This window comes from Dermacentor albipictus, chromosome 2 (genome assembly GCF_038994185.2).
Source record: "Dermacentor albipictus isolate Rhodes 1998 colony chromosome 2, USDA_Dalb.pri_finalv2, whole genome shotgun sequence".
Lineage (NCBI taxonomy): Eukaryota > Metazoa > Arthropoda > Arachnida > Ixodida > Ixodidae > Dermacentor > Dermacentor albipictus.
In genome coordinates this window covers 26,941,158-26,953,627 of record NC_091822.1, presented here as the reverse complement: position 1 = coordinate 26,953,627, position 12,470 = coordinate 26,941,158, and the positions used below count along the sequence as shown (strand labels likewise).

Genomic DNA, 12,470 nt, shown 5'->3' with positions numbered 1-12,470 from the left:
TGTTTCATTGGTGACTGACGTTGCGGTTGATAATCGCGGTTATGATGGGTGATTTTTTCGTTGTGCGTATGGTGACCGAGCCTGAATGACTTCTGAGGCCACAGATGGAACGGTCGACGGGCAGCTTTGTTTGCCTTCAAGACCGAGTGGTACTGTGAGTTTGCTGAAAGCAACAACAGGACAGAAAATATGGGTGAGTGAGCCATTCTTTCATGGAAGCATAGTATGTCAATGCGGTTTTCTTGAGGTTGCCGCTGCGCTGTCGATAAGCCGTTTCAGATGTACACAAGCATGATTGACTCCAGTTGCTCATGCTGCGGGCATTAATTAGTACCTGAAATATATTCGAGGCAGCATAAGCTTGTCCAAAACATATATTATTTTTTTTTTGCTAATGGTAACTTGTGGAAGATTCGGCACGACAATCTGTTGTTGGTTTCGCTTTTTTAAGCGATAATATAGAAGGTATGGATCGGCGCCTGCATCCAACGATCATTCCAGTATCGCGTTTGAAATCTTTCGGTAGAGGAGAAGCAGTTATAGTATACACGTGGCAGAATGCGTATATGGTTGAGTGCGTAGCTACGGCAGGTAGAAAAAAAAAACAAGCAACTTTTGAGTCCTGTACTTTGTTTTAGAAGCCGTGGTGGTCAGTCGGCTTGCTCAACTTGTAGCACATATGGTCAACGAACCAGCACTGGTGCCTGCATTTCCTGTGCTTCCTCACCTCACATATAGACCAGAACACGCTAGTCTCGCACCCAGGCTAACCGAACGCATACTCTCGCACCCGGGTTGCCCGGTCGACCGATGACTGGGCTGCCAAAGTGTGTTCGCCGGCTACCAATAGACATGGCAAGCGCCAGCTCTAGGGCTCCAAAGTGCGGAAATGTGCCCGTTCACACAGATCCAAAGTAGAAGAAGTCATCTGGGCATCATTGCGTCGTGTTCGGATGCCAAAACAACCAGCGGAAAAGGAGCAGGTTGTTTAGCGCTGTTTGCGAAGAGCACAACACACGTAGGGAATCGTGCCGGTGCGGTGTTTTCTGCCTGCACCGATTTCCATCCGCAACGAAGAATGCCAAGCTGCGCCACCGGTAGATAGCTGCAGTGAATAGGAAGAACTACCAACCCAGTGAAAATGCACGAGTGAGTATTCGATCTGTGTATATTTTGGTGCCACGTTCAATTTTGCGCCCTACAAACGTAATACGTGTAACACGCAGGTTTGCTCCGAGCACTTTCTGGGCAACAAGCCTACAGAGCAGAATCCCGCGCCGGTGCTTCGCCTTGGCTATAACAAAAAGGCAAGCCTTTTCGTGTTTTCATTCAGGCAGAGCTCCCGACGGTTAAGCGGAACAGTTGAGTTTGCGGTTAGCGGTACTTGCAGCTGGTGCACGGAATGACCATTAAGCGTGAACGACAAGTTGTAGGCCTTGCTGGTGAGCGTTATTGCTAATGAAAGTAAACCGAAGTCTCGTCACGTAGCATGCGTCCACAAAAACGTGAACGACGACTACTCGTCGCCGAAGGTGTTCTTGCAGCGCACCTACCTTTACGAGCTGGTGTTGCAGGTGTCATTCGTAACGAATTCATTTGAGCCTCCTGAGCTCTAAACTGCGTGCGGGCTGTTATGCGGGGCAAAGCGCAAAATATTTCGTTCATATGGCGAGGAAAATAAGGTGCTTAATTATTCTTGTATTTTGTAACAAAATTTTGATCGTTCTCACTATTTTTTTCATTTTTTACTGTTTTCTTTTCTAAAGGAGCGCCAACAATCCGATGGCCTCGCACAAGCGAAACAGGTCTAGTACCAGGTAGCTGCAGTTGGTGGGGCTAATTTCTTGGAATGCAGGTGCGGTTGTTGTCTTGTACCAAAGGGGTCCTGATGATGCAGCTTTAAGTAGGGATGGTAATTTTACGCGCCCTGTCGTGGTTTGTGCAACTGTACAACACCTGCATCTGTCATGCTCGCCCTGTTATACGGGCTTTGACTGCACATGTAGTTGAAAATTATAACTACTGTAGTACCTCGTTTTCCAATGAGTGCAGGTTTAGCATCATATGCTGCTTGTTCGAGTGCTCTAGGCTTTTGTTTTGAATGTAGTACTCTTAAGTGGTTGCACGATACAATTGGCCTGGTGTGTTTTCTATTTCATTTTGAGAGGACTTTATATCTTCGCAACAGTGATGGCATGGGAAAGAACTACAGCCCTTCTTACTATAACATCTATTTTGTTTTCAATGTGCAGGTGGTGAAGGGCAGGCGCCTGCTAACCGGGCAGTCAAACGACCTCGCCAGTTGGTTGCCAAACGCGGCCAACCCAGTAGACACCATGACAAACAAGACCAAACTGAAAGTGCAGATGACAGTGTTCTGCGTGCTTTAATAATATATGGCACCAACACAGTGCTGTAAATTCCTTCACAGGTTACGTGCCAAAAAGCTCACACGTGTTCTAGCATATAGCGCGCGGTTTGTACAAACGTAATAGCGTACCTACCCGATGTATTCGCTTCTGCAGTCTGCACAGCACTCAGTGTGGCCATTGCGGACTTGCATGAGGTCTTGAAGTTTGATTGAATCCAGACAGCGAAAATGACAGGTTAGAAAAAACGCGAAACACGCCTTCCGCCCAGCTAAAAAGCCCAAGTTTCGCTTTCGCGCCGGGTCGCATCTCCCGGCGTGGCAGCCCAGGCCTGCTACTTCGCGGCGCTTGGGATAGATGGCGCGACCGGCGCTCATCAATATGGCGGCGCCCTTTGAATTCACGGTGTTCTGGTGTATACGCTACGCAATGTTTTAATCTTCCGAAAATTCACTTGTCAATGCTTCATCACCGCCATTTGTTTTTTCGTCCTAACTCTTTCAGTGTGCTATGTGGTAGCAGCTGATGCACGTTCCATAAACTGGGCTTTCGCGAGCGCCCTGTCTACTTAAATGTTTTGGCATTCTGGTGCAGGATGTGGGCCTTGGAAGGACCAGCTGATGAAAAAATCAACGCCTGTGCTGCGCAGTAAGGCTTCTGGCAGACCTGAAAGCATCGATAGTTATGGTGCCTGCCTGTTGGAATTGCACCAGCTCGCTTCCCTGAAAGAAGCGAGGTGCTGAAGAAGTACTTGACTAGCATACCCGGTAATTAGTCTGTGCTTATTTTTATAAACTTTGTAAAAATATTCATGTTACGTGTCCCCACATTAACAAAATGGCGAAATGGACACCCTGTTATTTAGAACCACAAACATGAAACAGCCATGTCAATGAAATCGAATTAATTTTTTATTCCCCTTCAGCTGTCATATAATTTTTGTTTTAAATCGCATGAATATCATGGGCGAGGTCATCAGTTGCCCGTGGTGCTTTGCAGCTGCGACAGGATCTTTTTGCTGCGCACAATTTGTGAAGCAACACTTTCGTAGTACTTGTAGCCAGCACTTCAGTATTTTGTGGCATGCTGAAGCTACTTTAGCATGAGCAAGTGTAGATTAAAAATATGCCATAGTTTTGATGGTTGATCTCAGCTTTTCTGAAATAACGGTAGTAATTCGCTCTATACTGTATTTTCCAGCATTGCCATTGTGACAGTCTGCATCACCATTTGGCCTATTTTGGGATTCCACAAGACACGCTGCTACCCTGGGTGTTGTACCTCGGCCAATTGCTGAAGTTCTGCAAGCCCCATTGAAGCCAACTGTCATCCGCATCCAATGGAAGAAACTCATTGTTCGGGCCATCATAAATTATCTTAAGCTGAAGCTAGAAGCAGGGTAGAAACAGCATATATTCTACAAGAATTTACCACTGCATGCCGTCGGGTGGCTGCACCCTACAGACTACTGTCTTGAAGAGAGATGGTGTTTTGTTCTAGAATATATTTGTCAGCAGTACTACTACTTCTGTTTATATCCTTGGAAACAAACAAGCGAAGACACCAAAGACAACAGAGGAGAAATTACTTCTACTTACTAATTGAATTAAAGAAATGACAAATTAATGGCAATGAAAGTGGTTGAGAAAACTTGCCATAGGCGTGCGATGCTCTAACCAATGGAGCTACCGCGGCACCGTTTTCCACTTTCTTGTGTATTTATATTTTACTACTAGAACTAACTACTGCTACTACTAGAACTACATCATTTCCCACCTGCGGCAAGTTGTTTTTTCATCCACTTTCATTGCCATTAATTTATCATTTCTTTAATTCGATTAGTAAGTACAAGTAATTTTCCTTATGTTGTCTTTGGTGACTTGGCCTGTTGGCTTCTAATAATATGATTATAAAAATCGCGCCCCTCGGTCAACCTCCTTTCTTGTCCTTCATTACTGCTTCTGTTTGTAGGATCAGAGTTCACGCTGCATTGCATACTATGAAAGTACAAAAATGCGAGAATAATGTTAATTTATTGTTTGAGAAAAAAAATTGGCACTTGAATTGACCAGAAATTATGAAGGGGTACATACTGACTTAATAAGTATGACTGAAGAAAGGCCATCTGGATGAAAAATACAGTGACTTCAGCTACAACGTGTCTATGAAGGCAAATACATGCAGTCAAACTGCTTTTAGTGGTGACGTTTGAGCTGGTAGGATATCGGAAAAATGATAGGTGTCTTAAGCAGAATATTTCGACGGCTATTACAGTGCAGCAGGACATTAATTGGACCTCTCCTCCACTTGCACACCAATGCAAGCGCAGCACACACAGCACAGTTGGAAAGGCAGTTGCTCTTCGTGCGTGTGTTGGCAACCTGGTTCCTGCAAAGAGAAGGGGTTGGTAATAAACATACAACGATGTTAAAGAAGGTCCATGAAACTAGCTTAGGTACTGTATTCGTTTTCTTCAGTTTACATTTCGTAATAATACATTAGTTTAAGAAGTTTGTGTTCTAGAGCACGATTTTTTTACCATAATTAGCTCATACTGTTTTTATTTATTTTATTTGCAAAGAAACATTTTTCAGCTGGTCTACCGCTTGCTCAGCAAGACCGACAACAGCGATTTAACACTTACATAATGAACCCTATAGAGAGCTAGGATGTTCGCAATAAAGGTGTGCGAGATATATCTGCTACCACTTGCTAGCACTGTCTGTATTAGGTGCTGTCACTACATTGCTACACCTTTATTTATCGGAATAAAAAATAATGTGATGCAAAAAACTCTACTCTGTTGTATTGTTATTCTGTCTCTTTTATTCGAACAAAACATTACATTAACCTTTGTGTGTGTGCAGGTATAATTCTGAATGCCATTTCATGGTTGCTGACTTCCTCGTTGAGCTTGGGTCTTCATAGGGATGACAAGCTAATAAAACTGAATGGTTTGAAGCAAGGATTACGTAATTTTTTCTTATGACTTTACATTGCACCAACTGCACACAGTCCGCGCGAAATTACAGTCCATTTCTTATTTTCGTTAGCGCAACTAGCCGCATCAAATTAAAGAAAATTGCAAAAATTAAAGTGAACGCACCTGCTCGTTTACAAAGATGCTCGCTTTGCTGCGGTGTGTTTCGCCGTCCTTGGATTAGCGTAGGCAGTGACGATCTGCCCGAGTACAAACAGCGCCGACGGCCGGCGCTCGCGCAAGCGACACACGCACACAGGCAACACACCCACTGGTGACAGGAATCTTCGTAGCTGTTTTCTTTTTGCAAGTTCGAAGTCCGCTGCAGTTATGTATCGCGCCGTGCTTGAACTGATGCGGCTTTCTACGATGAGCCGCAAGAAACACGTGAATGCACTGACGCCGATAGTAGGTTCGGAGCACTGGCACGAAGAATACCAGTCTGCAGGTCATCAACTGGCTCATGCACGGAGTAAGACGACAATCACTGCGCTAGCTCGCAGTCTTCTTGACAGGACGGCCGATCTGTCTCGGCGCTGCAGTGGAATAATTCCGGTGCCGAAGCGCTCCAGAGGACTGCAACGGTCCCTAAAACGAAGCCCTCGAAAATGCGCAGCACGGTTAACCCAAGAGAAGCTACGGAGGCAACTGGCGTCCATCGGAAAATGCTGACGAGGCGAGCGACAGATCGCAAGGCAGCCATGTTTACGCACTAACTTCACTCGAGGAGCGATTCAAGGTAGTTGCGAGGCTACCTTGAGATTCTCGAGTAAAGCGCTCGAGCTTTCCTTCACTCAAGGCGCGTTTCAAGTGGAGGGCGATTTGTGAAATGAAAAACCGCCCTCAAGGAGCATTTCGAGTGGAGGGTCAAGTCGAGGTGCGTTTGTGAATACGGGGGGTAGAATACTTTCCATTCTATCCATTTTCCTTAAATTATATCGCAGGCACTCTTCCCTTGCTAAGTCCCATATCACGCCTGCGCATCGCATATTGCCACGCATTGACAACCAGCTAAGTCGTATCCATCTTTGCTCGCACTAATCTCGTCCTTCATTCGCCTGTCGTCTTCGCCATCCGTCAATGGAATATTCTGCCTGGCACCATTTTATCTGTCATTGATTACGAGGCGTTTATAACAAGCCTGAAACGTCACTTTGAGCTGTAACCTGCATCCAATACATACATACATATATATATATATATATATATATATATATATATATATATATATATATATGTATAATTACAAGCACGGGGAAATGTGGTAGCAGGAACGGCAGGCTACGAACAACAGGCATGGCGGCTGCGCAGTCTTCGTTTTCCTCTTCCCTTCTCTTCTTGATCCCCGCGTCCCTTTTACGCGCTTGGACGTAGCATACCTCTCCTCGCAGACAAAGCTCACTGGGCGAGTCAGCTAGCTTGTCGTGGCGTGCAAGATTTCAACCGTGCGACATGCGCGACTTGTGTCCTAGCAGAACGTCTGCTAGTGTTCGTGAGGCGTTCACTTCATTCACTTCGTTGACTTTCTCGATGACAATATATAGTTCATCGTGGTTTGCCAGATGCTATCGGCACAAACCGCGTTTCCTTGTGGGAGTCCAAAGCCAAACGAGATCACCAGGGTGATATGTAACAGGTCGATGTCGTGCGTCGTAGCGGGCTTTGGAGTTTTCCTGTGATGCCAAAGTCAGCAGACGCGCAAGTCTCCGAGCCTCTTCAGCGAGGCATAGCGTATCGAACAGTGTAGGATTGTTGTGGTGGTAAAAAATGGCCAGGCTTAGCAGGGTTAAGCCAAGAATGCGTTGCACATTGCGCGAGTTGGGGCCCAGCTTTTCCTCCGGCTGTCGTGATGTCAGGTCACGAGATTGCGCTAAAGGTCAATGGTGGCTGCCCGGCCGCGCCCAAGAGCGGAACTGAGTGATTGTAGTATGCAACGCATAAAAATAGAAGAAACTTAATAATAAACATACTTTCTGGCAAGTATGATCGGAGCTGCCCAAGGACTCGAGGGCTCTTGTATTATCCCATTTTTCATCATGTCACTCACTTGTTGTCCGATTATCTTGAGCTCGTTAGGCGACACGCGATAAGGCTTTTGCCTGATCGGGTGCGCAGATCCCGTATCGATAGTATGGCGTGTTCGTGACTCGGGAATCGAGAACGCTTTGTCCGGCTGCGCAAAGTCAAACGCTGACAGATGCTTAGAAAGCATATCCACCAAGGTATGGCACTCCCTTTTGCAGAGCGACTTGTTTTTCAGAGACAGAAGCTTTTTGTCAGAGACGTGGCAAAGGTGAGCAGGTTCACACGGCGGCTGTGTTAGTACGGCTACGGACGAAGACGTGTATTCTGTAACGTAGGCGACTTTCAAGCCGTCTGGAAGCAGGACGAATTCTGCCAAGCAGTTAGCCGTTCACAAGCCACAACGCCTGTTGCCGATGAATACCACATAATGAGTTACAAAAACGTTCTTCTTCACGCAATTTAGATGCATTGGTTATACTGAGGCATCGAAACTGTCTGGAACTTCAGTGCGACATACAACGGACATGCACACAGTGGTGGACGCAGGCACAATAGTATCTGCAGACACACAAAGTTCACCTTGACTGCAAGTCTCCTATAATAGCCCGGACGAAACATGACCATCGACGCAAACTTCCCCCGTGCGGCAATCAACGGTCGCACCACACTGTCGCAAAAAATCGATGCCCAAAATCACTTCGTGCGTCGATCGGGGAGTAACTGCAAACTCCGTCGTGAAAACTCCACCAGCCAAGGATACTTCAGCAGTGCACACACAAACGGGGCGCAACGGCTCGCCGCTCATTCCACAAAACGTTGCAGCCTGGTCCCACGGAAATACACCTTTGTGCCCTAACCGACATTTAAAACCGAGACTCATTACGGCCACAGTTGCCCCGGTATGCACTAAAGCCATTGTAGGAACACCATCAACAAGTACATGCACTTTGTTCTTAATCATAGCAAGTGCAGGTGGAATTTCTGGCGATAGCACGTGTCGTGCGACCTCACCCCCATCGGCCACGCTAGCTAGTTTTCCGGTTGTGAAGGCGAGGCGGAGCGGCGCACTTGCGATGGAGATTGACGTAAAAGCGGTGCACGAGAAGATCGCGGTGGCGTGAAACTCCTGTCAGATGCCGGCGAGCGGCTCCGAAAGCTTCTCTGCCAGTTATTGTTGCCGGGAGCGACGCCAGATAACCAAGAGGTGGCGTACGACTGTTGAATGTCCTCATAGGAAGTGCGGTCCTTGTTGAAGACCCGGATCTACCATTCCACGTTGTTGGGCGACGTTTGCAAAACGTCGCTATGTGGCCCGCGACACCGCATTGGAAACACACCAGCGGATGCCACAAATTTCGCTGTTCTTCCACGTATTCACACATGTTGCTGCCGACTGCATAGCCAGCAGGTATGTCATATTCATCATGGCTAGGAACTTGCCGCCGGGAGGCGTGCGAGCGGCGAGGGTATTATTCGTAGTGATGATCTTGATAGCTCAGGGTCCCTCTCGTTTGTGGGGTAGACCTATACTCGACGGTCGCTGAGTGAACCGTGGGCTGCCATGCGGTCGAAACGGCCGTGTTTCTCATCTCGGGTGGTAAGTACGCACCAGCGATGCCGGGTGTGCAACGGTACATCTCTACCCGATAGAGCAACTCTTCGCGAACAATCTGCCGTATTGTTGATGGAAGGTCAACACACGAGATCGGGTCTACACTTGCCACCGTTGTGACATTAGCCAGGCGACGAAACTTCGGTATTATCCGTCGCATCTTCAGCGTCTCAAAGGTCCTGCAGTGGCGAATGACGTCAGACACGCTTTCCTTGCCGATCAAAAAATTGTAGTCGTCTTCGGCTATTCCTCTAACAAGTGTCCAACTTTGTCATCTTCAGACATTTGAGATGTTCACTAGTTTACAGAGTTTCAGCACTTCTTCCATATAAATCGTGCAGGTCTCGCCGGGAATCTGAGCTCTTTGCGAAAGCGTCTGTTCAGCGCGTTTCTTTTTTGCGCTAGAGTCTCCAAAACACGCTCGGAGATCCTCGACGAAAAGCTCCCATGAAGTGAGCGTGACTTCGTGATTCTCATACTAGACGAGCGTTGTGTCGGTAAGGGAATACACAACATTGGAGAACTGTGTGGTCGAGTTGCAACCGTTATGCTGGCTCACCCTTCGGTAGTTCGTGAGCCACTCGTCGACATCTTCTCCGGCTTTTCCTCCGAAAGTGAGTGGCACCCGGTAGTATTGCTACGGAAGACCAGGTGCTGGCCTTGAAGCCGCGTCAGATGCTTCAGGAATCTAGCAGGCGTATTCAGGCATGTGGGGTGAGGGTGGCGGAAGTCCAGCAATTCGACGGCTTCGGCAAAGTTGTAGCAGCGTAGGCTCCGCGATTAGGAGGCGTAGTCCGCACCGTCCACGAATTTGTTACAAGCGTGGGGAAAATGGGTTTATTTAGGCGTGCAAGAGCAGGAACGGCAGGCTACGAACTACAGGAAAGGCCACTGCGCAGTCATCGTTTTCCTCTTCGCTTCTCTTCTTGATCCCCGCGTCCCTTTTACGCGCTTGGACGTAACAACACACACACACACACACACACACACACACACACACACACACACACACACACACACACACACACACACACACACACACACACACACACACACACACACACACACACACACACACACACACACACACACACACACACACACACACACACACACATATATATATATATATATTGACACGTGTACTTCTTTATGTTTATCGGGCGACAGTGTTTCACCGCCTAACAAATGTTGTGGGACAGCGCCGGATTCTCCCGGAAGTATCGAACGTTTCTGGCATGTTATCGATGGCTCCATCTGCTGTCTGTCACCCAACATTGTGTAATATGATTGGTTGTATGCGCGACGCGAATAATGTTGAACTTTGTGGAAGACTCTTAGGTCCCAGCGATTACTCTAAAACATTCGACGGCTGATTTATATAAGCCGACGCTCTTGACCCGCTGATCAGAATTTCGACGACCGCCGAGTGTGTTCGCCGCTATCGTTGTTCTTTGAGTGGAGCCTCTGTGTATATATATATATATATATATATATATATATATATATATATATATATATATATATATATATATATATATATATATATATATACTAACGCTACTCCCTGTAAAAATTGAATGCTTGTTCATGCGTGTTGCTATCTGTTCTATGTTTTGAGTTTTGTTTTTCAACATGTAGCTAACGGTGAACGAGTTCTGTACACATCGTCATGCTGTGTTGCATATACTTACTGTTGTCGCCCCCCCCTCCCGCCTATGTAATGCTTGCCCGGGTTTTTCGGTTATTTGACTAAATAATGAATAAATAACCTCCGAGAGGGTTGAGCGTTGTCATTTCCTCACATGGCACATCGCATTGGGTCAGCAGTATTAAGCTTGAATTTGATTATGGGGCTGTACGTGCCAAAACCACACTCAGATTATGAGGCAAGCCGTAGTGGTGGACTCCGGAATAATTGTGACATTGAGATGTTCATGTCCCACAATTTACGTGCACGCACGTAAATTGCGTTTTCTATTTCGCCCCCATCAAAATGCGGCTGCCACGATTAGGATCAAATCCACGGCCTCTAGCAATGTCACAGCCGAAAAGCTAATGCGGCAGGCACAGAAGTGTTGATTTGACGGCCGACCGCTTCCATAGTGTCTCCTGGACCCTACTTGAATTAATGCGGTTCTGCTTCTGCGCGCCCTGCGTAAGTTGCCCGCTTGACATATTTGCGTGACGGTCATTTTTCAGAAATAGCAGCAATGTACTGTATCGTACCTTGAAAAGCTTATCATGTTTCCCTGCAACCGCTGTCCTATAGTAGTGGGGTTTTCTTGGCTTCTCACGTCACCCCCCCCCCCCCCTTCCTTGTATGGGAACTGGCTCTACTCCTCCCTTTCCATCTTCTACTCTTCTCCTCTCTACAGTTCCACCTCTGCCTCCTCTGGCCTCGCACGTTAATTGAAAGGAATCGCTCAGTTTCTTTAATGCTTCTGAGGGGAGTCACGGATAATTGTAGCTGTCAAGTGGCTAAAGTGGCGACGGCCAGGGCCCTCCAGATGGCACTGTGCACATTTGACGGGGTGGTGAAAACGAGTTGCTCCCGTTGCTTTTCCTCTCTTACTCGTGCCTCTGAACCACCCACCGACGCGGTGTGCGTGACAGCGTGACGGAGTGCGGGAGCCAGAGACTCACAGCAATTCGCGTACGATTTGTGATAGGAATGCCTTTTCATGATCGCTCAGGATGACACGGCGAGCACCGCGGCGCAAGAATAATGCTTGAAGTATAAATGCAGCCACTTGAGAAGCCGACGCCGAAGTCACGCAAGCTGTTTCGGCGCAAAGTGTCAAGTGGTCGACGGCTGCTATTATCTATCGATTACCGGTGAGTGTCATGGGAAGGGGACCGCACAGGTCAATGTCAACGACTTCGAATGGTACCGGCGGACATGGGAGTTGTTGCAACTCTTCGCTTTGAGATGATGTTGGGAGCTTTCGGAGCTACCCGCCGTGGTTGCTCAGTGGCTATGGTGTTAGGCTGCTGAGCACGAGGTCGCGGGATCGAATCCCTGCCACGGCGGCCGCATTTAGATGGGGGCGAAATGCGAAAACACCCGTGTACTTAGATTTAGGTGCACGTTAAATAACCCCAGGTGGTCGAAATTTCCGGAGTCCTCCACTACGGCGTGCCTCATAATCAGAGAGTGGTGTTGGCACGTAAAACCCCATAATTAATTAGCTTTCGGAGCTAATAAAAGCCACAGGAAGCTACGTACCTCACTACACCAGCGGATAAGCCAGGCCAGTAGAAATAAAGCTTGATGCGGTCCAATGTTCTCTGAAAATCAAGGTGACCAGCAGTCCTGCCGTCATGACAGGCGTGAAGAATATAAACGCGAAGAGAGCGAGACAGAACGGGCCCCCAGCGTTGACATTCAGCGTGATAGACAGGGCGGTGGAGGACGCAGTTCTCGATCTTGTATTGCGTCAGCTGTGGTCGAAGGCGAGCGTTGGACGGTTGCGAAGTTCCC

General features: G+C 47.5%; 1 protein-coding gene across 2 annotated transcripts in view; it reads right to left on the bottom strand.

Annotated features, from left to right (window-relative positions):
• Positions 1-12,470, bottom strand: part of LOC135897907 (uncharacterized) — a 69,438-nt gene that overhangs the window by 14,197 nt on the left and 42,771 nt on the right. Inside the window, exon 4 of one of the 2 annotated variants that reach the window (XM_065426599.2) lies at positions 4,297-4,757. The exons of the other annotated variant lie outside the window; for it this stretch is intronic. Within the exon in view, the coding sequence (XP_065282671.1) occupies positions 4,565-4,757 (193 nt within the window). The 3' untranslated portion in view covers positions 4,297-4,564. Of the gene's footprint in view, positions 1-4,296; positions 4,758-12,470 lie in introns of those variants that run through there. 2 annotated transcript variants of the gene reach the window in all.